Consider the following 24,399-nt stretch of genomic DNA (forward strand, 5'->3'; position numbering starts at 1 on the left):
CCGGCGGACCCGGTTCGGCGGCTCCCCACCACCTGCACCCCGCGCCAATCAGGCGATCCCACAGGTGACAGAATCGGGCCAGATTTTTCTCGGCAGGCACGCTGCGGGAACGGTGAAACTTCCTAGCGGAGAGCCATCGCCTCGTCCGTCTGAGAGAGAGTGTCCTGGAACGGAGATGCAGGGGCCGTAATGCATGTGCGAATCTGAGCGATCCCACACGCTGACGCGCGGGGCCCATCCCTTATCCAATCCTAAACCGATGCCAACAGAAATCATTTTAAGGTCGACGGGCTGTCAAGCTAGTCAAAGGGCCAAACGGAAGCCAACCGGGTCACACACAAGACTCGCACGGATCACAACACTGCCTCTGGGACCGGCCTCCGACGCCAGTCCGCAGACACAGTCCACCGGCCCCCACATCGTCCCTGCGGCCCATGTACAACCAGCAGGCTTCCAGGAAACTTCCCTCGCGCGGCGCGGCGGAACACCGAACCCGCCTCGCGCGCGGTGGACTGGACGGGGTGCACGGGTCGGGAGGGTGTCGACATTCTTCTCGCACCCGTGCTGGTACAAAAAGCCCGCGGCTCGGGCCAACCTGCGCCTCTCGAAAAACACTGGTCCGCGTCCAGCGTCCAGCGCCACCTCCGCCTTTCCTCTTAATCTCTTATCGTTCCACCCCTCCCTCGCGTCTCGAGTATCTTCCTCTCTCGCTCGCTCGCCTCGCCTCCCTCCACCGTCCCGGGTCGCTCGCAGGTACGCGCCTCCACGACTGCGCTGCGCCGTACGCCCGCTGATCCGTGGGATCAGTCAGCGCGTTTCGGGGATCGTGGACACGGATATCGCCTCCCAGCTCGGATTCTGATTTCGTCTCGTTGCGTTGCGGTGCATTTCCAGGTCCGCGGGCGGCTGCGGTGTTTGTGCTCCGTGTATGCTCTGCGGTGGCGGCGGTGGTTTTGGGGCGCGGAGTCCGCACCGATGGTCATGGACGCCGGCCTGCACGAGCTGTGCGCGCTGCTGCCGGGATCCAACAAGCGCGATGGCCACCTGCCAATCTACCCCCAAATCGCCCCCGCCGCCAATCGGTTCACGGCGGAGGACCTCGAGTCGCTGCTGTTCGTGCCGCACGACGGGATCGCCGCCGCTGCGGGGGTCGGCGGCGGCTACCTGAACGTCGCGCCTACTACCGTGGTCCCGCCCGCATCCACCTACCAAGCGTCGCCGCCGAGGGATGCCGCCGCTGCGGGCGGCGGCGGCTACCTGAATGTCGCGTCTGCGACCGTGGTCCCGCCTGCACCCACCAACACCGTGTCGCCGCCGAGGGATGCCGAGGCCGCGGCCGCTCCGGCGGCGGCCGGGCAGCCTGACGACTCGGAGGCGTTCTCTGACATCGTGCTGGGATACATCAACCGCATGCTCATGGCCGAGGACATCGACGATAAGTTCGATCACTACCCGGAGCACTCCGCGCTGCTCGCCGCCGAGAAGCCGTTCCTCGAGATCCTCACCGACCAGCCCGCGAGCTCCGGCGGGAGCGCGGTCGAGAGCCCCGACGGTAGCAGCGTCACCAACTCCTGCAACAGCCTCGGCTCCTGCAGCTGCGGCGCGGCGGTGTCCGGTGGCTTCGGCACCTTGCCGACGCCGGCGCTCGACCTCCGCTCGGCGGCGTTCCTGCAGCCGCCGCAGCTGTATCAGGATCTGAGCCCTGAGAGCGGCGTGGTGGATGCTGGCGGCCCGTGGCCGTACGACCCGACGGAGTTCTATCAGCTGCAGCCCAACCCGGTGGCGGAGGCCCTGCTTTCGCAGTCGCCGTCGTTCGCGTCATCGAACTGCAGCGGTGTTGCATCATCAGACGGCTTTGAGTCGTTGTTGAGCTCGTCTGGTGTCATGCCGGATGTTGGCTTCACCGATTTTGTTGTGCAGAGCCAGCAGGCCATGCAGTTCTGCCGGGGACTGGAAGAGGCAAGTAAGTTTCTGCCTGACGAGAGTAAGCTTGTCATCGATCTTGAGAAGTCAACATCTGTTGCAAGCTTGGTGGCTAATGTCAAAGAGGAAAAGAGGTTTGCAGAGGTCAAGACAGAGAAGAATGATATTGAGGCAGCAGTTCACAGAGGGAAGAAGCATTTGTACGGTGATGACTTGGATGCAGAAGAAGGGAGGTGTAGTAAACATTCAGCAGCAGCAGCTATTGATCCTGATCACCTTGTGCGAGAGATGATGGACAAGGTCTTGCTGTGCAATGGAGAGATGTGCTCCAAAGGCGTCAAGGAGTTGCGTGAAGCCCTGCAACATGACGTTGCGAAGCATTCCCATGGGGGTCATGGAAAAGATTCCGGACATGGCAAGGGCCGTGGCAAGAAGCAGCCAAAGAAAGAGGTGATTGACTTGGAAACTCTCCTCATCCACTGTGCTCAGTCTGTGGCCACCAATGATCGGCGTGGCGCAACTGAGCTCCTAAAGCAGATCAGGCAGCATGCATCTCCCAATGGTGATGGTGACCAGCGTCTGGCATACTGCTTTGCCAATGGTCTTGAGGCGAGGCTTGCTGGTAATGGGAGTCAGATTTACAAGTCTGTCGTAATGACACGGTTTCCCTGCACTGATGTGCTGAAAGCCTACCAGCTTTACTTAGCAGCTTGCCCATTCAAGAAGATATCTCATTTCTTTGCCAATCAAACAATTGTGAATGCTGTGGAGAAGGCTAAGAAAGTTCACATTGTCGACTATGGCATATACTACGGATTTCAGTGGCCATGCCTCATTCAGCGGCTATCTACTATGCCTGGTGGCCCTCCAAGACTCCGGATCACAGGAATTGACACGCCTCAACCTGGTTTTCGCCCAGCAGAGCGTATAGAGGAGACAGGAAGATACTTAAAAGATTATGCTCAGACCTTCAATGTCCCATTTGAGTTCCAAGCCATCCCATCTCGATTTGAGGCTGTTAAGATAGAGGATCTCCACATTGAGAAGGATGAGCTGCTAATTGTCAACTGCATGTTCAAGCTCAAGACATTGATGGAAGAGAGTGTGGTGGCTGAGAGTCCAAGGAACATGGTCCTGAACACAATCAGGAAGATGAACCCACATGTCTTCATCCATGGGATCGTCAATGGATCTTACAATGCTCCATTCTTCGTGTCACGCTTCAGGGAAGCCTTGTTCCACTACTCTGCTATCTTTGACATGCTGGAGACAAACATTCCAAGGGACAACGAGCAGAGGCTGCTCATCGAGGCAGCCCTGTTTGGGCGAGAGGCAATGAACGTGATCTCCTGCGAGGGGCTGGAGAGGATGGAGAGGCCAGAGACATACAAGCAGTGGCAGGTTCGGAATCGGAGGGCGGGGTTCAAGCAGCTGCCGATCAACCAGGACATCATGAAGCGCGCGCGGGAGAAGGTCAGGTGCTACCACAAGGACTTCATCATCGACGAGGACAACAAGTGGTTACTGCAAGGGTGGAAAGGGCGCATCCTGCTGGCGCTCTCCACATGGAAACCAGATCACAAATCTTCTATGATCACAGAGCACTGTAAATGACGATCTGTTCATATCTTTGGATGCCTGGCCTGATTGTTCCTGGACCTCTGTTCAAGCAGCTGCTAAAACATGTTTTCACCATCTCAACTGGTTGACATGATCTAGGGTCCCTGCATGTTAGGTAGTTCTGGGTGGGAACAGTTAGTGCATTCTTTGATGGAGCAGACTAGGTATGTTAATTATGCGGTAGACCTAGGATTGTTTAATCCATGGATCAGTCTTATCCAATGTTGTATTATATTTGTTCCCGATTAAGCAGTTCTGTCAGAAGTTTTGCGCTTGTTTGGCTCTGCAATGTTTCATGCACCTTGTGAGGTACTGGCCTTTGTCCAGTTAGGCCAGTGATGCCATCATGGGCAGTTGGCTGATCGCCAATTCGGTCCATCTCTGAGCAGGTGAGCTAACCGCGTCTGCAACTTTCCCGTATCGCTGAAACACGACCGATCAGATGAGCTGAAAAAAACTTGACCTGCGGGGTAAGACCGCCCCCACGGCATTTTTTGAGAGGTAGAATGATCTTCTCGCAGCAGGTCAAAAAAATCCCCGAACCCCTGCCCCACCCGTACACGGGGCCCGTCTCTGAGCAGGTGAGCTAACCGCGTCTGCAACTTTCCCGTATCGCTGAAACACGACCGATCAGATGAGCTGAAAAAAACTTGACCTGCGGGGGTAAGACCGCCCCCACGGCATTTTTTGAGAGGTAGAATGATCTTCTCACAGCAGGCCAAGAAAATCCCCGAACCCCTGCCCCACCCGTACACGGGGCCCGTCGCCTTGTGAGTTAGGCCGGGCTCCACAGTACTTTGGACATGAGGCAGGCGAGGGGATTTTTTTAACCTCAACCTGAAATTCGCTCCCATGAGGAGTCGAACTCAGGACCTGAGGAGTGCCGCTGGGTTCCCCTAACCAAGTCAGCTAGAGGTCCTTTGGCAGATGAGCTGAAATTTGAGTACTTGACCTTTGGTCTTTGGATGAGCAGAACTACTTGAGGAAATTGACCATTGGACGTGCTCAGCCTGCAGTCATCTGCTTCGCTTGAAGCAGAAAACACAGTCACAAGGCAGCTAGCATGATTGTATCTAGATTTTCTTTTTCTTTTGAGAAAATTGTATCTAGAATCTTACAAACCACACGCAACGCAAACTGCTAAAGGCGACAGCACCTCAGCGAGAAGGCTCCATAACGCTGCTCGCATCACACTGAAACATCTATGAGTGCATCGGCGGTACACGGCCGCCAGCGTTGGAGCGTCTAGAACGTTGCCCGGCAGACGGCAGTCGGCGATCTGACCAGGTCGGCCATGGATCGCCCGCAATGGACATCACTTTCATTTCATGTGAAAAAGCCGTGCGCATCTGCCGAACTAGAGCGGTCACCTCCGCCGTATGCATCGCCGCCGTGGCCTCTCTCTCTCGTCACGAACAGTGAAGAACAGATCGGTCCAACGAACCCACGCCTGCCTGCATTACAACGGAAAAAAAAAGAACACCAAAAATTCTGACAGCGGCAGTTGCTGCCGTCAGAATTTCTTTCTTTCTTTTTTCCCTATCGAAGAAAACACGAGACATATTGGGTGGCATCAGACGTGGCTTGCTGCAAGAACACACCAAGAAAAATCCAGCACAAAAAACCTTATCAGCAATCAATCGCGGTCGCGGCGGAAAGTTACGGCAGCTCGGCGACGACGGTTGGGGACGCAGGGCAGGTCGCCGTCGCGCGCCGATCGCCGCCGGGTCGCGACGCCGGCTGGATCCCGCACTCGGGGCCTCCAGGTATAGCGGCTAGAGCCGTAGCCCCGTAGCTCATTTCCGCCACGGCGGAGGATAATACGCGTTCACACTAGAGGTCAGCAGAGGCGTTCAGGTTCAGGGAACCTGTAGATTGCTTGTGGATCACATCCACGAGCCGGCGAATCAGACAGGAGATTCTTGCGCGACAGGCCTAGTTTTCTACGGTTCCGCTAGATTTTGCGGGGGGATATCCAGGGGCGATGTGGGGGCATGTGGCGCTGCTCTCATTCGGGCGTTTGGATTGTGTATGCAGCCACAGATGTGCTCGCAACTTGGGTGCAGGGGACACAAGGCAATATATTATACATGCAAGAGTGCGGAGGGGCAAGTTGAACATTGGATACAGAACGGTGTCGCGTCGAGTCGTCTCCGCGCAGCGACCATGCCGTCCGGGTCGATGGAGAGAAGAACCTGGCCTCTCGTTCCATCCGTCCTCGAGAGCGAAAGGTGCGGAGCGGCTGGTGTGCTCCGTGCATCGCTGAGCAAAAAAGAAGTGACACTTGGGGACTTGGTTGCCAACTTGGCATGACAAGTAAGCGTACCGCGCAGGCACGGCCGACAGGGTTCGCAAGTTGCAAGATGCTCGCAGAGTCGCAGTCGGTTTGACGGAGGGAGGTCTGGAGCAAACGAGCTGGACTCTATGGATGGCCTAGGCCGTGCCCTGGAGTTTTTTTATTTTTATATTATTTTTTTCGATTTATCAAAAATATATGTCGTGATTTTTTTTTCAAAAATATCACCCAGCCGCCGGTTTATCCGGCGGAAGGTTGTTACCGCCGGATGAACCGGCGGTAGGCTCGTACCGCCGTGGGCCGTGGTGGGCCGGATCTTACCGCCGGTTGAAACGGTGGTAGGTGGAACCTACCGCCGGATCATCCGGCGGTAAGGTCCTGCGTATTAAAGCCGCGCGCGCCCGCTCCTCCCACGCCGCCGCCCGCTCACTGCCCCGCGCCGCCGCCCGCCCGCTCCGCCGGCCTTGCGCACGCCCGGCCCCCGCGCGCCGGGCTTTGGCCGGCGGCGCGGCTCGCCGGCGCTCCTCCGGCCGCCGCACCGAGGCGGCGCTCGCCACTCGGATCGCAAGTAAATTTTACAATTTAATTTTAGTAATAATAGTTGGTAGATTAGAATTAGAAATGTTAGTGATTTGAATATAGTTTTATGTGTAAAAATAGTTTTACTAAATATTAGTGATTTGAAAATAAGTTATTTTGATACAAAATCGTAGAACATGTAATTGAAAATATTAGTTTACATACGAATATAATTGAAAATATTAATGAGTTCAAACAGACATATTAGTCTCATAAAATTATTATTAATTAATATTATATTAAAAAAACGGAAATTGTTGTCAGTAATAGAAATTGTAGAGAAATAATTAAGATAGATGTAAAAATAGCAGAAATATTTTTAGCGTTGATTAAATTCTAATGACGAGTAATTATTGTCGTAAATATTGGCAGGCATGTCAGATGATTTGTATTTTCAAGTGTTTTATGGGTCAGGAGAAGTTAGATATGGTCCTGAAGGGATAGATTTGTCAGAGTTTAGCTCGATCACAAAAAAATACCCCGAGCTAGAGAGAAGACTTGGATTTCAATATCCAATTGGCTATTTAAAACTTTCGGCCTTAGTCGAGATGAACATGAGATCTCTGTCATGGCAGTGGTCAGTCGAAGGGAACCAATTTTTTGGGAGTTATTGCCGCTTGAAGGGACGCAAAATTGGAGGAACTATGTCAATATAAGTAGTAGCCGAGGCTTACCGCTTGTGTTGTTTGTGCAAGCATTCGAGAAGATTAGTTCGGGAACTGAAGCGGGTGGAGATCATGAAGGGCAGGGAGATATAGTATCGGAAGAAACCGAAACGATGCATGAACCTCATGAAGAAGGTGGTTAACTCGAGATTTTAGAAGATGATAGACATGCTGCATACGAACCTCGTCAAGCAACTGGTCAGGCTGATGAAGGGGAAAACATTCCTGAGATAGTTGAAGAGTTTCAGAGGGAGGGTGAACAACAGCACAATGCAATGAATGATGACTCCTCGGATGATGATGATGATGACGATGATTATCATGTCCCACACAACTGGTCCGGGTATGATTTTTCAAAATTAAGTGTAAATGAAGGTGAAGCGGTCCCTTGGGAGTACAGGCAAAATGAGGTATGCATCGGTTCGGTGTATGCCAACAGTGACAATATGAAGGAAGCTATAAAACGTTGGTCGACTCTCTCTTTGCAAAGACAGTTCAAAGTTGTCAATAACAGTCCGAGAACATATGACGTTCCTTGTGTGAGAAGCGAATGTCCTTTCAGGGTGTATGCTTCTATGGGCAAGTGGCAGGATTTCTGGGAGGTCAAAAAAATTGTGGAGCACACATGCCTGCTTGAGCAATTAGAACCACAGCACCGCAACCTCAGTGCAGGTTTCATAGCTAACTACATGTACCCTTTGATCGTGGACAATCCTAGTTATGAACCTAAGTCAATCATTTGTGCTGTTGAGGAGGAGTTTAAATATAAAATTAGCTACAACAAAGTTTACAGAGCGAAACAGAAAGCGCTGCAGATGAGGTGGGAGACGTATGAAGCTTCGTATCATAATATGCCGGCATTGCTACACACTATATGTCTTAGAAATCCTGGTAGCTACTACGACTTGAAAACGTATCCATGTGCCCAGAAGCCTGGAAAGCAGGTACTCCAACGGTCGTTCTTGGCCTTGGGCGCTTGCATTGAGGCGTTTCCGCACTGCCGACCAGTTATTTGTATAGATGGGACATTTTTGACAGGAAGGTATAAAGGCACAATCCTCACAGTTGTTGCAGCTGATGGTAACAGACAATTGTTGCCTTTGGCAATTGCCTTTGTGGAGAAAGAATCAGGGGATACTTGGTATTGGTTTTTGCAGAGGGTGAAGCAGATGATTGTCAAAGATGTAGAGAACGTGTGTTTGATTCATGATCGGCACAAGGGTATATTACAAGCAATCGATGACATACAGAATGGTTCTACTGAGCGTAGTAGGACTGCACTTTGGCCGGACCTAAAGAGTAGGTGGTGCATGAGGCATATGGGTGCAAACTTTCATAGCCAGTTCAAGAACAAAACCCTTATGAAGCTGTTCAAGCAGTTATGCAGCCAGAATCAGGAAAGGAAATTCAACTTCCTATGGAAAAAATTGGATGAGCTAACAAAAAACCAAACGGCGGAGCTAGCGAAGAGATCTGTCAATACAGAGGAGGACGACCAGGTCTCACTTGAAGACGTGGGCTTGGACGGTCCGAATGTCAGGCGCAAAAGGAGAAGGGCAATTAAGACATTCTCGGAGTGAATTGAGCACGAACCAAAAGAGAAATGTGCTTTACTGTTTGATGAAGGAGGTGCTAGGTACGGTTTAAAGACAACGAACCTAGCCAAGGTATACAATTGGGTGCTGCGTGGTGTAAGATCATTGCCACTTGTTGGGATCGTGGAGTTCTTCTTGTATCGCACTTGCGAGTACTTTAGGGACTGTTACGCTGTGGCACAGAAAGATATGGTCGATAATCGCAAAGTTTACGGATACAAGGTTACGGAGTATATGGAGGCAGCTTTCAAAAAGGCCCGTTTACATTGGGGACTCCAGTTGGCTCTATGGAACGTCGGTACGAGGTGATGTGTAGGGACAAAGGCCGAATGGGGGGGGGGCGGCATGAGAAGCATGTGCAGGAGTGTGTTCTCCATCCTGATGCTTGTATTTGCTCATGTCATAAGCCAAAGCTGCTGCACATGCCGTGCACACATGTCATTGCTGCATGTTTTGAAGCTGGTGGACTACAGCCTCGTATGTATGTCTCAAATTACTTCATGAAGGAAACTATTTGGATGACTTGGAGGCACGAGATTTATGGGTTCCGCATCCTGGGAGACTTCATAACTGATCCTGAACACAATGCAACTTACATTCCGGATCCAGATCCAGAAATGTTTGAAGTGGTGGGCCGACACAAGAAGAAACGCATTAGAAATAACATGGATCGATCGGAGGCTGGTCGAGACGTCCACCTCTGCTCGAAGTGCCATGAGACGGGTCATACGTACAAGGATTGTACGGCATTGAGTTATGGTGGCCGCACAGATGGAGCGGGCCCATCAGAAGCAGCTCCAAATCCGGCAACGCAAGCAACGGGTCGTCGTGGCCGCCGTCCGAACAACGAAGGCCTTATGTGATCGATGACGATTGTAAACTGTGTCATTCGATATTGAATCATGTTCGATGTTAAATTATATAATATTAAGAACTAATATATCGTAAACTGATTTCGTCTTGTCGTACGAATATTTGTTGTAATGTGTGGAGGAAACGTATGTTCAACTTTGTTGCTGTAATTGGAAATTGAAGTTATATGATATGTAATTTGTTGTGCATCATTTATTAGTTTATTACGTTATGTTTTATTTAGTATTTTATTTAGTATTTGTTGTATTACTTAATGTTATTATGCTTAATATTGTTATTTATGTTCTGAATTTTTTTCTAATAAATCTTATTATACAGGTATGGCGCACGAGGAAGGAGCCACCCCTGAGTTGCTCGATGCTCTCGTCGACAAGCGACACCGGTCGTACATGTCTGCGGTCCGTGGCATAAGCTTAGGGACGTTTCGGGCACGTGTGCCCATGTCGACGATGCCGATACACCGTCGTTGGGTTCCTAGGTACGGGTTACATTTGTCACATATTTTAATTGTTTCCATAACCGTTTGTTCTAACTTGATGTTTCATTTTCGCGATGCAGGCTACGCGCTTCAGGTCTTCTCCCGATTGCGCGACTTGTGGAGGGAGATATGGCCGACCCTGCACGTCGACCTAGGGACAGGGCTCCACGGTTTCAGTTCGACATGTCCCTCCTCGCGGCACTTCTGGACCGTTGGCGTCCGGAGACGCACACGTTTCACCTCCCGGTCGGTGAGATGACCCCTACTCTTCAGGACGTGGCGATGCTTCTAGGCTTGCCGTGTGCTGGACGAGCCGTGGGTGCAGAGGACGTGGGACTCTCGTGGCGCGACGACCTTTTGGCTCGGTTCGCCGGGGTTCAGCGCAACGAGCTAGCGTTGCCGTACCAGCCCTTGCCTGCGAACCACGCACACGGACCGACAAAGAGGTGGCTCCTACAGTTCAGTGTGAGTACATAAATGTTGATTGTTTCCGTACTTATATTCATATGTATTTGCATTGACGACTCATACCATTTTGAAAGCAGACTACATGAGGACAGTTTGACGCTCTTGTGGACACGGACGTGAGGTGGACTCCGTACACTGCAGCCGACATTTACGCCCGGGCACCGAGCGGCCTTTTGTCCTTATGCCTGCGAGATCACGAGTACTGGATGACGAGGAAGCCGATCCTTTACGACATCCACGTCGAGGAGTACCACGTTCACCGGGTTATGAGGCAGTTCGGTCTCTACCAGCAGACCCCGGTCCCGATTGTGCACTCAGTGGAGGCCCACGTCCACAGGTACTGAATAAATAGTTCTGTTAATAATTCATCTTTTTTTTGTAACCTACCATTTAGCATTGAATCGCTCAAGCTTTCTATTATAGTTGGACACGTCAGGGCCAGCCACCAGGCTCGCGGTGGGCCGACAAGGTCCGTCCTTACGTCGACTCTTGGGCCGCGGCCCTCGACGACATCGTTTTCGAAGATCGGCCGCACAACGACGAGGCATTCGCGGACAACCTACGGTGGTACCTGCCGAGGACGTGCACATGTGTCGTGCACGTTCCACCAGAGGCTCGGATCGAGGCCGCAAGGGTGTCCGAGACGTACCCCGTAGTTCGAGACCAGAACTTCGCCATAGAGGTACGTTTCTCTGATTGATTTTGCAGTATACAAAATTGGTTGCATATGATGTTACTACTTTCTCGGTATAGTACGATGTCATACGAGCGATTGAGTCCGAGGCTTCGTCGAGTATGGGCCAGTACCATGACATGACGCCCGCCCAGCACCAGAGCACGCTGCAGAAGATCGTCGATATGTGCAAGCGATTCCGACGAGCCGTGACCTGTCGTGAGGATGACACATTCCTCCCACCTCGCAGTTCGGGGCCGGTGCCTATGCCCGGTCCATCGTTACGACGGTCTGCACCCGCGGCACAGTCAGGTCCACCGCCACCGCCACCTGACACGATGGCGACACCTTCGGGTTCTGCAGTTCGGCCCACGTACGTGCCGCGACCGGCACATTTGTACTCGGCAGGTAAATCATACTCTAACCTCGTGTCACTTACAATACCGTATCATGTAAAACTTTATTCATTAACTTGTACTTCTTATTCGTGTAGCGCCCGGCTCGTCATTGTTTCCGTCGATAGATCCCTACGGCGCCGGATCTTCGTCTCTTCGTCGTCCAATACACGATTTAGGTACGTCTAAGACCAGTTGTTAATTTGCGATAACAAGTACATTTTTAATTGAATATTGATGGATGCAAGTTTGTGAATCAGAGTACCGGCAGGTGGGAGGGACAGATGACGATGAGGAGATTCAGGAGGTGGACGACCTTGCGCAGATGGAGTGGGTGAACACGTTCTTCTCTTCTGCACCGACGCAGGAGGTCGTCGGCACTTCACAGCTGGGGGGTGCCCCACTCGCGACGCAGGACTACAGTCAGGTGGAGCAGACGCCTGTTCCTGAGCAGGGTCGTCAGTCCACTCGCCAGACCATCCCGCCGGAGCCACTGATGTACTCGCAGCACCACACTAGGGCGGGCCAGGCTGCAGAGCGACATGGCAGGAGGAGAGGGGGCAAGCGCGGACGCATCTAGTTTACAGGTTGTAGCTTGTTAATTACTTTGTTCCGTCATACTATGTTATGTAGGCCTGTGCAGACTATGATTGGATGTGTCCATTACGTACCATTATGATGAGTAGGCCGGTGCAGTGTTTCGGGCGATGGTATATGTCCGTGCAGTGAAATTATGACGATTAGGCCGGTGCCGTGCAGTGTTCCGGGTGATGGGATATGTCAGGGCAGTGCAATAATCACGAGTGAGCGCTGTGGAGCGTGCAAGTGCTAAAGTCATGAGCAGTGAGACGTCGTGTCGTTGTTTAAAGTGGGAGGAGTGAGTGGTGTTGAGCGTGCGAGGGTACAAATCAAGAGCAACGAGAGGTCGTGTCCGTGTTTAAAGTGGTAGGAGTGAGCGCTGTGGAGCGTGCGAATACTGTAGGCTTTTCATGTGCATTTACACTCCACACTCCGGGTATCAGACCTTTGTGTGCCTATAAATACTCACCAGTTTGTGAACTCCCAGCACCACTCAAACACCAAAGCTCATTGTATACCCAATGTCTGGAGGTGGGTTTAGCGGGAAGAATTACTACGGTTTTGGGAAAGGAAAAGGGGGAAGAAAGGGAGATCCCATAATATGGGAGGGGCCTCTTGGACCTGATTCCTTTCCAGAACCAGTGTTTGAGTTTCCGCCACAGCACAAGAGTGAATTTACCAATGAAACTCCTCTTTGACAATACGATAACCGTAGAGAACCGTGGCCAAAATGCAGACATGGTGAGGACTGCTTAGTGCAGATGTGCACCGACGGGATGGATGGCGGTCGGCGTTTCTTCAAATGCCCACACGCATGGGTAATACTCGGTTGTTTTATTTCTTTATCTTCATTGAGACACCTTACATGAAATTTGTTTTGCAGTCTTCAGATGCTCCAGAAAACTGTGGATTTACCAGGTGGGTCGATCCTGCACCAATTGATTCAGTTCAAGAGTTCATCGAGTACCGCCAGATAAAGATCTTTGATCTGGAGTGCAAGGTAAACCATTACGAGGAAGTGAGCGAGGGTAACAAAGACGACGAAGATGATGATACCAGCAATGCTGCCGCTTCACAAGAAGAACCATGCACTATTCCTTACTGCAACTGCCCTTGTCACAAGAAGAAGGGCCCTGCCCCTCCGGCACCACCGCCGCCACCACCTGCAATGGGTGGATACTGCGGAGAAGGCTCAACGCAGTTTGCTACGTGGGGGTACGGCTATTAGGACTACCTAGTGCTAGTGACGCATCGTTGTATTTGTTGAGTTTTTTAAATTACCTAAGGCATGTTAGCTTAGATCAGAATCTGTTTACCATAGTTGCAACGGGTTTTGCCATGCCACTGCATTTCTGCTGTGTGTTTCATTAACGTTGTATTATGATGTAATTCCTATGGTTTACATTGTGACGATTACGCCGGTACCGTGTAGTGTTCCGGACGATGGGATGTGTCAGGGCAGTGCAATAATCACGAGTAGGTCGATGCAGTGACAGTACGACGAGTTTAAAGTGGTCGATGCGATGAGTAGGTCGATGCAATAATCCGTGTTTAAAGTGGTAGCAGTGAGCGCTGTGGAGCGTGCGAGTACTGATGGTACGAGCAGTGAGAGGTCCTGTTGTTGTTTAAAGTGGAATGAGTGCGCGCTGTAGAGCGTGCGAGTGCAGAACCGTGGACGACTGTGCAGCAGTGAGAGGTAATATCTGTGTTCAAAGTGCTTGGACATGCAGGCAGTCCTGCGTGTATAAAAGAGCACCTTGTGGTTCCCGAGAGCACAGACTTGCAATTCAGGTTCCACTTTTTTTAATTAGCCTAAACAAACAGCTATGAGCTCCTCATTCACCCGGGTAGCTTTCCGTCGGGAAATGGAGGCTAATTTAGGACCCTCTCCTAACGATCCCAATAGATGTATTACAGATTGCAAGGTATGGCCGAAAGGTGTAGAGCCACCCGATTGCTATTGCCAAATGTGTTGTATTCCGAACATATCTCGTGATTACGAGACTTTTGGACAGAGGTATTGGTGTTGCAAGAATATCGAGGAAGTCCAAAAAAAGAGGTGCAACATCACAGGTATAGATTAATTTGTAAATATGCTTTTGTTATTTTTATTAATTTTGAATCGTTTTTTGTTTGCAAAAGTACGCTGGTGATGACACGCATACTCATTGGTGTCATTTCAATGAGTGGATTGACACGTGGATCACTCATCGTGATCAGCAATATATGGAGTGGTTGAAGAAGGTGAATGAAGATTTACGCAAAGGCGAGCGTGCAAAAGCAGACATCGCGGGACGTGATAAGGGTATTGCCCGTGAATGATTGATGTTGTACTGCTCCGTCTGAATAAATAATGTAACATTTGTTCGAATTACCTAAGGCATGTTAGGTTTAGTCTTGGACCTCGTTACCGTAGCTTGCAACAGGTCCTGACATGCCATGTCATGTGTTCTGTGCGTTGAATTGTGTGGACCACTATTTAATTTGTGTTCAATGTATGAACGGTGATTGTTTTGATTGTTTTTATTGTGTGTACTGGCCGATATATGCCCATGGAGTTGTCATCGCGTCGGTCTGAAAAGTTTATTTGTAGGGCAATGCTTCTGAAAAATCTAGTTGTAGCTAGTACAAATTACACAATACAGATTAATTTAACATTGAAATTACAATAACAATTGCACTGGCATGTACATGGAACACGCTAACGTCGTGTTCCATCTAGACCTAACATGCCTTAGGGAATATGAAATTCGAACACTACATGATAGTCATCTACTGAGTGCACCGAGGATACTTCACCTTCCTAATAGCCTCGGGTCCCGCCTCCTTCGCACGGCGGGCCCTCTCTCGCTTCCTCTCCCTATCAGCTTCACGCTCCTCCGCCTACCGACGTTCCACATCTGCGAACCTCTTCTGGATCTCTTCTTTATCTTTCTTATGCTTCTCCTCCATTTTTTCCACTTGCAGCATTCTCTGCCACCTTTCTGCAGCCCACCTTGCTTCGCGCTCAACGTGTTCCTTAGCTTCGGTCGATTGCTCCGTGTCCAGCCACTGTATGAAATCACAAAGAGGTGGTAGACTCTATTTCCAAGCCGAGTTAGAATTAACTTACTGAACTCCGAAGGTGCAAACTAGATAGTGCGAGGTGATACCTTCGCTTTGTCCTTGTCGTAGTGCTTCGGCGGATCGTACTCGTAGTTCTCACACATGAAGAACCTCCTGCCGAAGTCATTGCCCAAAACTTTGGACTCCATCAGCTTGCACAACGAACCGCAGAAGCACATTGGAACCTGCACTCCTTGAGGCACAGGATCTCTAATCTTGTTGCACGGAATGTAGGTAGAACCAGAGAAAGACATGGTGGTCGTGCGGGGATGGCTAAAGACTTCGTATGAGATGGCTATTGACTTCATATGAGATGAGGCGATGTTCTATTTATAGATGGAGCTATTTGGTCTATAGGCATGGTTCACGCATGTCTATCGCCGTTTCAAACGGCGGTAGGTCCTCCCACATTTTTAATTATAGTGGGGGTGCAGAAGAATCTGATGCAAGGTGACAGGACATCGAAATCGTAATTGAAACTCATGAATATCTCATAAAAATATTTTTTCACAGACTATTAGAGTTAAATCTAATTTGTATAAATTTTAAAAAAAATATTTCCCTAACCTCCGCTATCTCTATTATTTTCTGAAATATCTCTAAACGTAAAGAAAATAATTACAGTTCAGACAGCCTATAAAATAATTATACAATTAATTACAGCAGTGAGAGCATATAAAATAATTAAAAAAAATTGTGGGAATACCTACCGCCGTTTCAAACGGCGGTAGGGCACTGGCCGTCTACAGGACGTCTACAGCCGGCTATAGCCGCGCTGTAGCCCGGCGGTAGCACTTTCTGCCGGTTCGTTTGGCGGTAAGGAGCTACCGCCGGATGAAACGGCGATAAGTTCCATGGGCCGTGGGCCAAGGATCTTACCGCCGGTTCATCCGGCGGTAACTCATTACCGCCAAACGAACCGGCGGCAGGTGACATTTTTGCAAAAAAAATATATAACGACATATATTTTTGATAAATCGAATAAAAAATAATATAAAAATAAAAAAATTCCCGTGCCCTGAATGAGCAGACCGGTGGTAACTGGGCCACCTTTCGAGTCATTTGGGCCTCCACGCGATTACTTGGGTCCGTTGGAAGGCCCATATCGAGGCACTTAAGGGGGAGCGGAGCGCACGGGGACTTTGACAAGATTAGCCTAATCACCACACTATATAATCACGGGCGTGGCTACCAGGAAACATACTTACCTGGACGGGGTCTATGGGTGATCAAAAATACCCATGGCCTAGATCAATGATCCACATTGCACCTGGTGGATGCATTGGTCTACCATCTCCTCGAGTAGGAGAGTTGACGTCATAATTTATGGTAGAGGGGGTACGCGTTTGCGCGGCTCCTACCAAATATCAGTTCAAAATTTGTTAATTTTATTATTATTAAAATAAAAATAAAAAACTATGAGTTCAAATTTGTAGCTATGACAAATTTGGAGTTGAATGAAATGTGACTTGAGATGGGAAGAATGACATTTGGGGCAGCTATAAGGCAGTCGTTATCTAGTCCATTCTCTTAGGGCTAGTTTGGGAATGAGGGGATTAATCCCCGGGGCCCACCCCCTGCGCCCGTCAGACCCCGGGGGTGCGATCTCCCCGCAGGGGTGCCCATCCCGGGCAGCATTTGGCGCCTCCCCTGGCTGCTTGCTGCTGTGCTGCTGCCGCTTGCTGCTGCCGCTGCCGTTCGGATTTATGCTGCTGCTGGCTGCTGCTGCAGCCGCCAAGAGCAGCCCACTCCAGCCCTCCAAACACGTGAATATATTCAATAGATCAAATCTACGACGTACACACTTTGGCATGTAACTCAAAATCCAAGCACGGGTGAAAACTCAAAATCTGCGACGTACAAAATATATTCAATTCATTCTCAACCGATCGCAATGCAAGCCAGAGTAGTTTTCCATCGATCAAATCCCAACACGTCCAATTCATCCATCACACAACAGGATAAAATTCTTAAGAAATTCATGAAGACAGAAGCAGAAGCAGAAGCTGCACTTGCATGTCTCGTGGCAGGCTAACAGCAGAAGTAGAAGCACGCGGTGAACAGGCTGCCAAAGGAAGAAAGAAACAATACTAGGCATCATCATCAGGAGTAAATAAAATTCCCTGCATTGCTTGGCACATCCCTAGAACAGAAGGTCCAATGTTAATCACCTGCCATGAGAAGCAACATATGCAAACAGTGCAAATAATAATTTATAAGCATAAATACTTACCAGACCAGAATGACCAGATTTGGCACAAGGCATTAACGGGGAAGCTCTTCTAGATAATTCATGACTAGACCCTCTATGGATCTAAACTAGCAGCAGGGACACTATTGCACTACATAAATAGTTAGGTTTTAACAAAGAGGACACCTACCCTATGCAGTCATTGCAAATTCAAAAAACAGTACATGCAAGATTCAGGGATCATGCTATAATTGAACAGAAGGTCTGCCATAAAAATTACCCAGTTCATGCATAACAGCCTAGTCACCTAGCCCAAACACAATTTGCACTCAAAAGAAAAAATCTACCTCACATTTGATTCTTCTGTATGCATTGTTCTTCAGACCAATACTAGAGGGAAATAGAGATTATGAAAAATAAATACCAACAAACAAAAATTCAATTATGACAGCAAGGTAGCAAATTAGCTAAAACAAGGCAAACAAGCAGTAACCCCTAGAACTAGGAGTCCATGGCACGGTAGAATTTTGCCATCTTGATCCATCTGAACAAAACTATATGGCCAAAAGAGAAACTTGACATAAATGGTGGTCAAAATGTTAGCACAAATCAAAAGATCATAACTGATTCAAAGACTAGCCCATAGATGTAGAGGTTATAAGGACTGTGGTAAACAAACAAATACATAAGAAAATCAGCTCAACTAGTCACTAGGCCACTAGGCCTAGTCACTAGGATAAATCACAACCATGTAGCCTGTACTAGTCACTAGCTCAACAAATACATATGGTGATCAGAGTTTACGGTCACTAGGCCTAAACTAATCACTTATCAGGTATGGTGAAGTATGGGTCAACCATGTAGCCTGTACTAGTGTTTCTTTCCAGCAAGCAACCTCGAGTTAACAGTAAGGCTGTTTCACACTACAAAAAACAACAAAGCACAATGGTTCCATGCAATTCTAAAACTTAAAATTCAATCTAGACAGAAATGAGAAGTACAAGTCACAACTTGCCATGGAAATAACACCCACTACTTTCCTAAAAATCAAACACCATCTATATGTAGGCCTATAAATAATTTGAGTGATAAAAAAGGAAGATAAGAAATATACTCACTTCATTCAGAAATCATGCAATTAACTTGAAGAGACTCTATAGTATCAATGAACCCACCACCTGCTAAAATGCCTATGACAAGGGCAATAAGGGGGCCCTAGATTACTAGAATATCCTATTTAGCAGACCATTTGCACCTCCACCAGTTCAGATAAATAGCTATTTACCAACTGAACTTAACGAGTAGGTTATCACTTTACCTGAAACCTGATATCAACTAAATATTCAAAAAAGCAAGAGAACACCCTCACTAGTACATTCTACAGACCAGACTAATGACAGCCCAAATGTTTCAAAGAATCAAGTATCCAGACTTGACTTCCCATGATAACCTATAGGTTCAAAGCAAAAAACTTGTGTTTACCATTATAACATATAAATTACACATCACATCTTGGAGATGACGACCTTGAAGTCAACAAGATCTGCAAGAGCAAGCAAGAAGAGTAAGCAAATAGCAAGAACGCATACCTGAATCCTACCCTGAATCCTAGACATAATGGATAGTGAGGAACTGAGGAAGCGAGAACGGTGTCAGTTCGCGGCGTGTGGATCTCTGGTGATGGCGAGGTGCGGCGGCGGAGGGGAGGGGCCGCCGGCTCGTCGCGCACGAGGTGGGTCAGCTCTGGCGAGGTCCTCGTGGCGCGGAGCGGCCTGCGGCGGAGGGGAGGGGGAGGGCTGCTGGCTTGTCGTGCTCGAGCTGGGACGGATCAGGCGAGGTAAGGCGGCTCCGGGGCACCGCCGATATGGCGATGAGGAAGATGAGGTAGAGATGCTGTGCGGATGCAGAAGGCATGGCCTAGGTCGAGGTGTTGCTGTGGAGGCGCTGCGGTCGACAGGGAGGCAGATCCGCGGTGGCTAGGTGCAGATGCGGAAGGCGGCGGCGCCTAGACGGAGCGGAGGGGCGGTGGTGCCTGGACGGAAGCGGGATGACAACGCCTGGACGGAGGAGCAGCGGTGGCCGCCGTGGTCGATTCGCTCGCGACGACGCTCGAGGAAGCCTCTCCCGGACCCTCGAGGTGGGGAGGAACCCCCGGGGAAATCGCAGGGGTCGGGATATGCTGCCCCGACGAATGAGCTCCCAAACAGTGGTAAAATTAGACCCGGGTGAAGTTTCCACGCGGGTCGCCTACCCGGGGAAAACGCCGGGATCCCGGCGGGGAATCGAACTCCCAAACTAGCCTTTATTGATACAAATTTAACCATCATAATCTTTTAGCTCCTCAGTGTTGACGATAACGGAATGAGTATGATCACCCTGGCGCAATATATAGTTATGGATTAAAATAAAATTGCTATGCGGATGCTCCCGATGCAAATATGGAAAACATACTATCATAATAAAATCAGGAAAAAGTGTATTTTTCATCCCTCAAGTATTGAAGAAGTGTGAAATTCATCCCTTATATTTTAATTGGTGCAAATCGGCCCCTTAACTAATTGAACCGGTGCACCAATCATCTCCACCTCGGTTTAATATCGGTTTTGGCCACGTCATTCGCTGACTAATCATCTATCAGCTATGTCACGTGGTGACTAATCCTGACGCCATTTGGTGGTTTCCTAATCACGAACCCTAGCGCTCACGCCACCAAAGTCGGCGGCAACGGTAGAGGCGGCCGATTCTTGACAGTCGTAGGAGTCTGATCCCTGAGGTGAGTCCTTTCTTTATCCAACATGCCTGATGAGATGAGCGTTGTAAGCCTGCAACCATCCGGAAATGTATTATTAAATTGGTAGCATACGGAAGACCTAGATGCTCCTGCACTCAAAATAAGATAGAAGTTGAAATGCCTTACTTTGTACGCAACATCTGGAAGTCTCAGATGCAAGATGTGCATCACAATTTATTAATGCATAATTTAGTATATATGATTACTTATTTGCTTTTGTGACCATCTGGAATATCTACATCTAGGGTGGAAATGGATCAAGTGGAATACCTAGCGGTTCATTTTTCATTGGGGTGGAGATCTTGCGAGCAGTGGTGGCAATGTTAACTACATCGGCGGGTCTGACGACTTGACATACATTGAGCGCAACAAGATGTCACTACCGGAGCTTAAAGGGCATTTCAAGGATGTGTCTGGGCTGGACGTAGATGATAAGAGATTTCATTGGTTACTACCTGGCAAGGATATGAGGGATGGATTCATGTTGTTGTACGATGACACAAATTTTGAACTCATGAAGAATACCATTCTGGATTGGAGTTACGCAGAGGTATTTGTTGAAAAAATTGGAATAGTTGAAGCCCCAGCTGCTGAATCCAGCGGAGTTGCTATGGCCATAAGCAACCAGGTTGCACCAGGTATGCCTACTCCACCGACAGAAATCAGAAGCAGTGAGATAGGAAATGATAATGACTTTTATGAGAGTTCAAAGTCAACTTCAAATAAGAATAGAAGGATTGTGATAAGGAAAACGAAACAGATTGTACAAGAGGTTGAAGAAGAGCAGGAAGAAAGCAATGACAGTGAGTATGTGCCTAGTGATTCATCATGTTCTGAAGAAGATGATGAGGTAGTTGTTATCACTGAAAAATTCAGGGAGTACAAGAAGATGCTCCAAGCGGGTAAGTATGATCACCTAGATGAGATTTATTTTGAGGGGTTATCAGTTGGATGGAAAAACATGGTAGGGGGCGAGAATGAAGATGGAAGTTCATATGAGGACTCAACTGACTTTAATGATTCATTTGATGAAACTGATGGTGAAGGGCATTTAGTTAAAAGGGAATCAAGGTATCCTAGATTCAGTGAAAATCATGATGTGCCACAGTTCTCTTTGGGTATGAAATTCACTGATAAGCAACAATTCAAGGAGGCAATCATAAAGTACGGACTTCATGAGAAGAAACTAATCAGATTTAAGAAGGATGACCTACAGAGGGTTAGAGCTGTGTGTGATTGGGTTACATGCTCATGGACATGCCTTCTTTCTAACACAACCAAATCTGAAAGTTGGCAAATCACTACCTTCAATGATTTACACACATGCCCGCAAAGGAAAGATAACAAGTTAGTGACTGCAAAAAGAATAGCTATGAAATATGAAAAGCTAATTAGAGCCAACCCAAGCTGGAGGATAGAGAGTCTAAAGTCTCATATTTCAGAGGAAATGTTTGCTGATGTTAGCATTCACAAAGTGAAGAGAGCCAAGAAGCTTGTGATGCTCAAGTGGCTTGATGCAACAAAGGGGCAATATGGCAAAATATATGAGTATCAAGTTGAATTGCTAAGAAGTAACCCTGGATCAACTGTTGTTGTTAAGCTTGAACCAAACATCAAAGTGCCTACTTTTCAGAGAATTTATGTGTGCCTAGATGCCATAAAGAAGGGATTTATGGCTGGCTGTAGGAGAGTGATAGGTCTTGATGGTTGCTTCTTTAAAGGCGCAACAAATGGAGAGCTATTATGTGCCTTAGGGAGGGATGCAAACAATCAGATGTACCCAATAGCATGGGCAGTGGTAGAAAAAGAGAATAATGAATCATGGGACTGGTTCTGTTATCTGTTATTCAGGGATGTGCAATTGGGTGATGGTACTGGTTGGGTGATAATTTCTGACCAGCAAAAGGGCATTATCAATGCTGTAAGCTTTTGGGCACCGCAGGCTGAACATAGAAATTGTGCAAGGCATATTTATGCCAACTGGAGGAAAACCTACAAGACAAAGGAGTGGCAGAAACTCTTTTGGAGATGTGCAAAGGCACCAAATGTTCAGTTGTTCAATTTGGCTAGGGCTAAGCTTGCACAAAAAACAAGAGAAGGAGCCAATGCTATTCTTAAAACAACTCCTGAACACTGGTCCAGAGCTTACTTCAGATTAGGATCCAACTGTGATAGTGTAGACAATAACATATGTGAGAGCTTCAACAAGTGGATTGTTGAAGCAAGATTTTTTCCAATCATTTCTATGCTGGAAACCATTAGGAGAAAGGTAATGGTTAGGATTCAGGAACAGAGGACAAAGTGTGATAGATGGTCAGGCCTAATCTGTCCCAATATCAACAAGAAAATGAATTCTTACATCAAGTTGACTGCTAATTGTGAAGCAATTTCAAATGGTGCAAACAAGTTTGAGGTGAAGTATTTTAGTACTCACAAATACACCGTGAATTTGAATGAGAGGAAGTGCAGTTGTAGGTACTGGGAACTGTCAGGACTCCCTTGCCATCATGCTATATCATGCATACACTTGCTTACTAACAATCTAGATGCTTATGTAGCTGAATGTTACACCATAGAACATTTTAAGAGGACATATGCACATTGCCTAGAACCTGTTGAGGGCATGCAACACTGGCCAACATCAGATAATCCAAGACCTGTAGCACCAGGTTATGTGAAACTCCCTGGAAGGCCTAAAAAAGAGCGTACAAGAGAAGGACATGAGAAACCAAAAGCAACTAAGTTATCGAAGGTAGGAACAATAAGTAAATGTGGTTGGTGCAAAAGTACTGGTCACAACAAAAGAACGTGCGAAGCATATAAAGCCCACCAGGCTGCACAAGGTGGAGTACAGGTTAAATCCTCACCGCAAGCACATGATAATATTCCACCGGGAGCACCCTCAAGGAACAATAGCATGGTTAGTTAAATGTCTTATGTTTCCTGTGATTTATTTACCTTACTTAAATATACCTAACCAAGCATGTAATATGTAGGGAATTAGGCAAAGATCTCATGAAAATTCAGATGGTACAAGGAAGAGGAAGAAAAGCAATTGTACCAAGCTCCCTAAGGGACACCGCTCATCTTCCAACCTGCTGACTGCTGCTCCGATTCAGTGAAGGAGCATGCTTCTGCAACGATGAAGACAGGGCCAATAATTTAAGTGCTTCATTCATGTTTGCCTAGAATAGTACGATTGTACGAACAGGCTTCACATATCAATAATCTAAGGAGAGGTTTTGTCACTCAATTAGTAGACTTTCAGTCAGTGACAAGGTTGTTTTGATAAAACAGAAATAAAATTGAAGCTAGCCTCGTTTATATTTCAGTCATTCAATTTTGGTAAAACAGATGAATAATCTAAGAGAGGTTGTCATACAATTTTTCCTGCAGCACGCACGGAGCCATCTTGTACTAATTAAAGCTATATTGCTCTTCTTCCTCATGTGAGACCAGTGACGAACTCCAAATAAACAAAGGAAGAAGCCAAATCGAATGCCAAGGAAGGAAAATCAAGAGAGGGAATACGCATCTGGCTTAACAGCACCCTCCTTCCGTATCTCTCTCCATGAATCTGTGTACACCTATGCCATGGATGAGTTGGGGAAGAATGAGCTTGTGGCTTCTGTTCTCTTGTTCGATGAGAACCAGGAGATATAGAACGACGGCAAGTGTAAAGATATGGATGAGAGCATGCCACGTGCTATATGGTTAGGTCAGTCCACAGAATCAGGCTACTGTCGGTGGAGCCTCGTTCGTCCTTCCTAACAAATACCCTAACGCCTACAGCCTGCGCGAGCTAAAGAATTAGTCAGCGAATGACGTGGCCAAAACCGGTGTTAAACCGAGGTGGAGATGATTGGTGCACCGGTTCAATTAGTTAAGGGGCCGATTTGCACCAATTAAAATGTAAGGGATGAATTTCACACTTCTTCAATACTTGAGGGATGAAAAATACACTTTTTCCTAAAATCAGGGGACAAATATACCGAGCAGCAAGTTTCAGTAATCTGCGAGAAACGGGTTGTAGGCAATTAGGAAAGAAATAATATTATGATCATATTCAGGGGCGGATCTAGAATCACAGCTGAGCTAGGGCTGGTCCAATGTAAAGTGATTTTATATGAAAATACTAGGGCTGATTTGAAGGTATTTTAGTATGATT

At 48.0% G+C, this 24,399-nt stretch overlaps 1 protein-coding gene, 2 long non-coding RNA genes and 1 other non-coding gene across 6 annotated transcripts; 3 read left to right on the plus strand and 1 right to left on the minus strand.

The window, feature by feature from the left end:
* Positions 1 to 599: 599 nt before the first annotated feature.
* LOC120672491 (scarecrow-like protein 9) lies at positions 600 to 3,817 on the plus strand. The gene is made up of 2 exons (XM_039952914.1): positions 600 to 753; positions 895 to 3,817. Exon 2 carries the CDS (start codon positions 976 to 978, stop codon positions 3,535 to 3,537), a length of 2,562 nt encoding a protein of 853 aa, XP_039808848.1. The 5' UTR covers positions 600 to 753; positions 895 to 975; the 3' UTR covers positions 3,538 to 3,817.
* A 7,881-nt stretch (positions 3,818 to 11,698) lies between these two features.
* Positions 11,699 to 12,273, plus strand: LOC120672670. Its single transcript, XR_005674240.1, has 2 exons — positions 11,699 to 11,744; positions 11,826 to 12,273. It is a non-coding gene; the product is annotated as an uncharacterized LOC120672670 (long non-coding RNA).
* A 4,176-nt stretch (positions 12,274 to 16,449) lies between these two features.
* LOC120677134 lies at positions 16,450 to 16,610 on the plus strand. The gene has a single exon (XR_005676197.1). It is a non-coding gene; the product is annotated as a U1 spliceosomal RNA (small nuclear RNA).
* Positions 16,611 to 17,085: 475 nt separating this feature from the next.
* Positions 17,086 to 24,179, minus strand: LOC120672598. 3 transcript variants are annotated; one of them, XR_005674211.1, is made up of 3 exons: positions 23,614 to 24,179; positions 20,358 to 23,365; positions 17,086 to 20,262 (listed from the first exon to the last, which is right to left on the minus strand). It is a non-coding gene; the product is annotated as an uncharacterized LOC120672598 (long non-coding RNA). The 3 variants fall into 3 exon arrangements; XR_005674212.1 differs by having other exon boundaries at positions 22,666 to 23,788; XR_005674210.1 differs by having other exon boundaries at positions 20,358 to 23,788.
* Positions 24,180 to 24,399: the final 220 nt, after the last annotated feature.

The sequence above is a fragment of the Panicum virgatum genome, chromosome 5N (assembly GCF_016808335.1).
Source record: "Panicum virgatum strain AP13 chromosome 5N, P.virgatum_v5, whole genome shotgun sequence".
NCBI lineage: Eukaryota > Viridiplantae > Streptophyta > Magnoliopsida > Poales > Poaceae > Panicum > Panicum virgatum.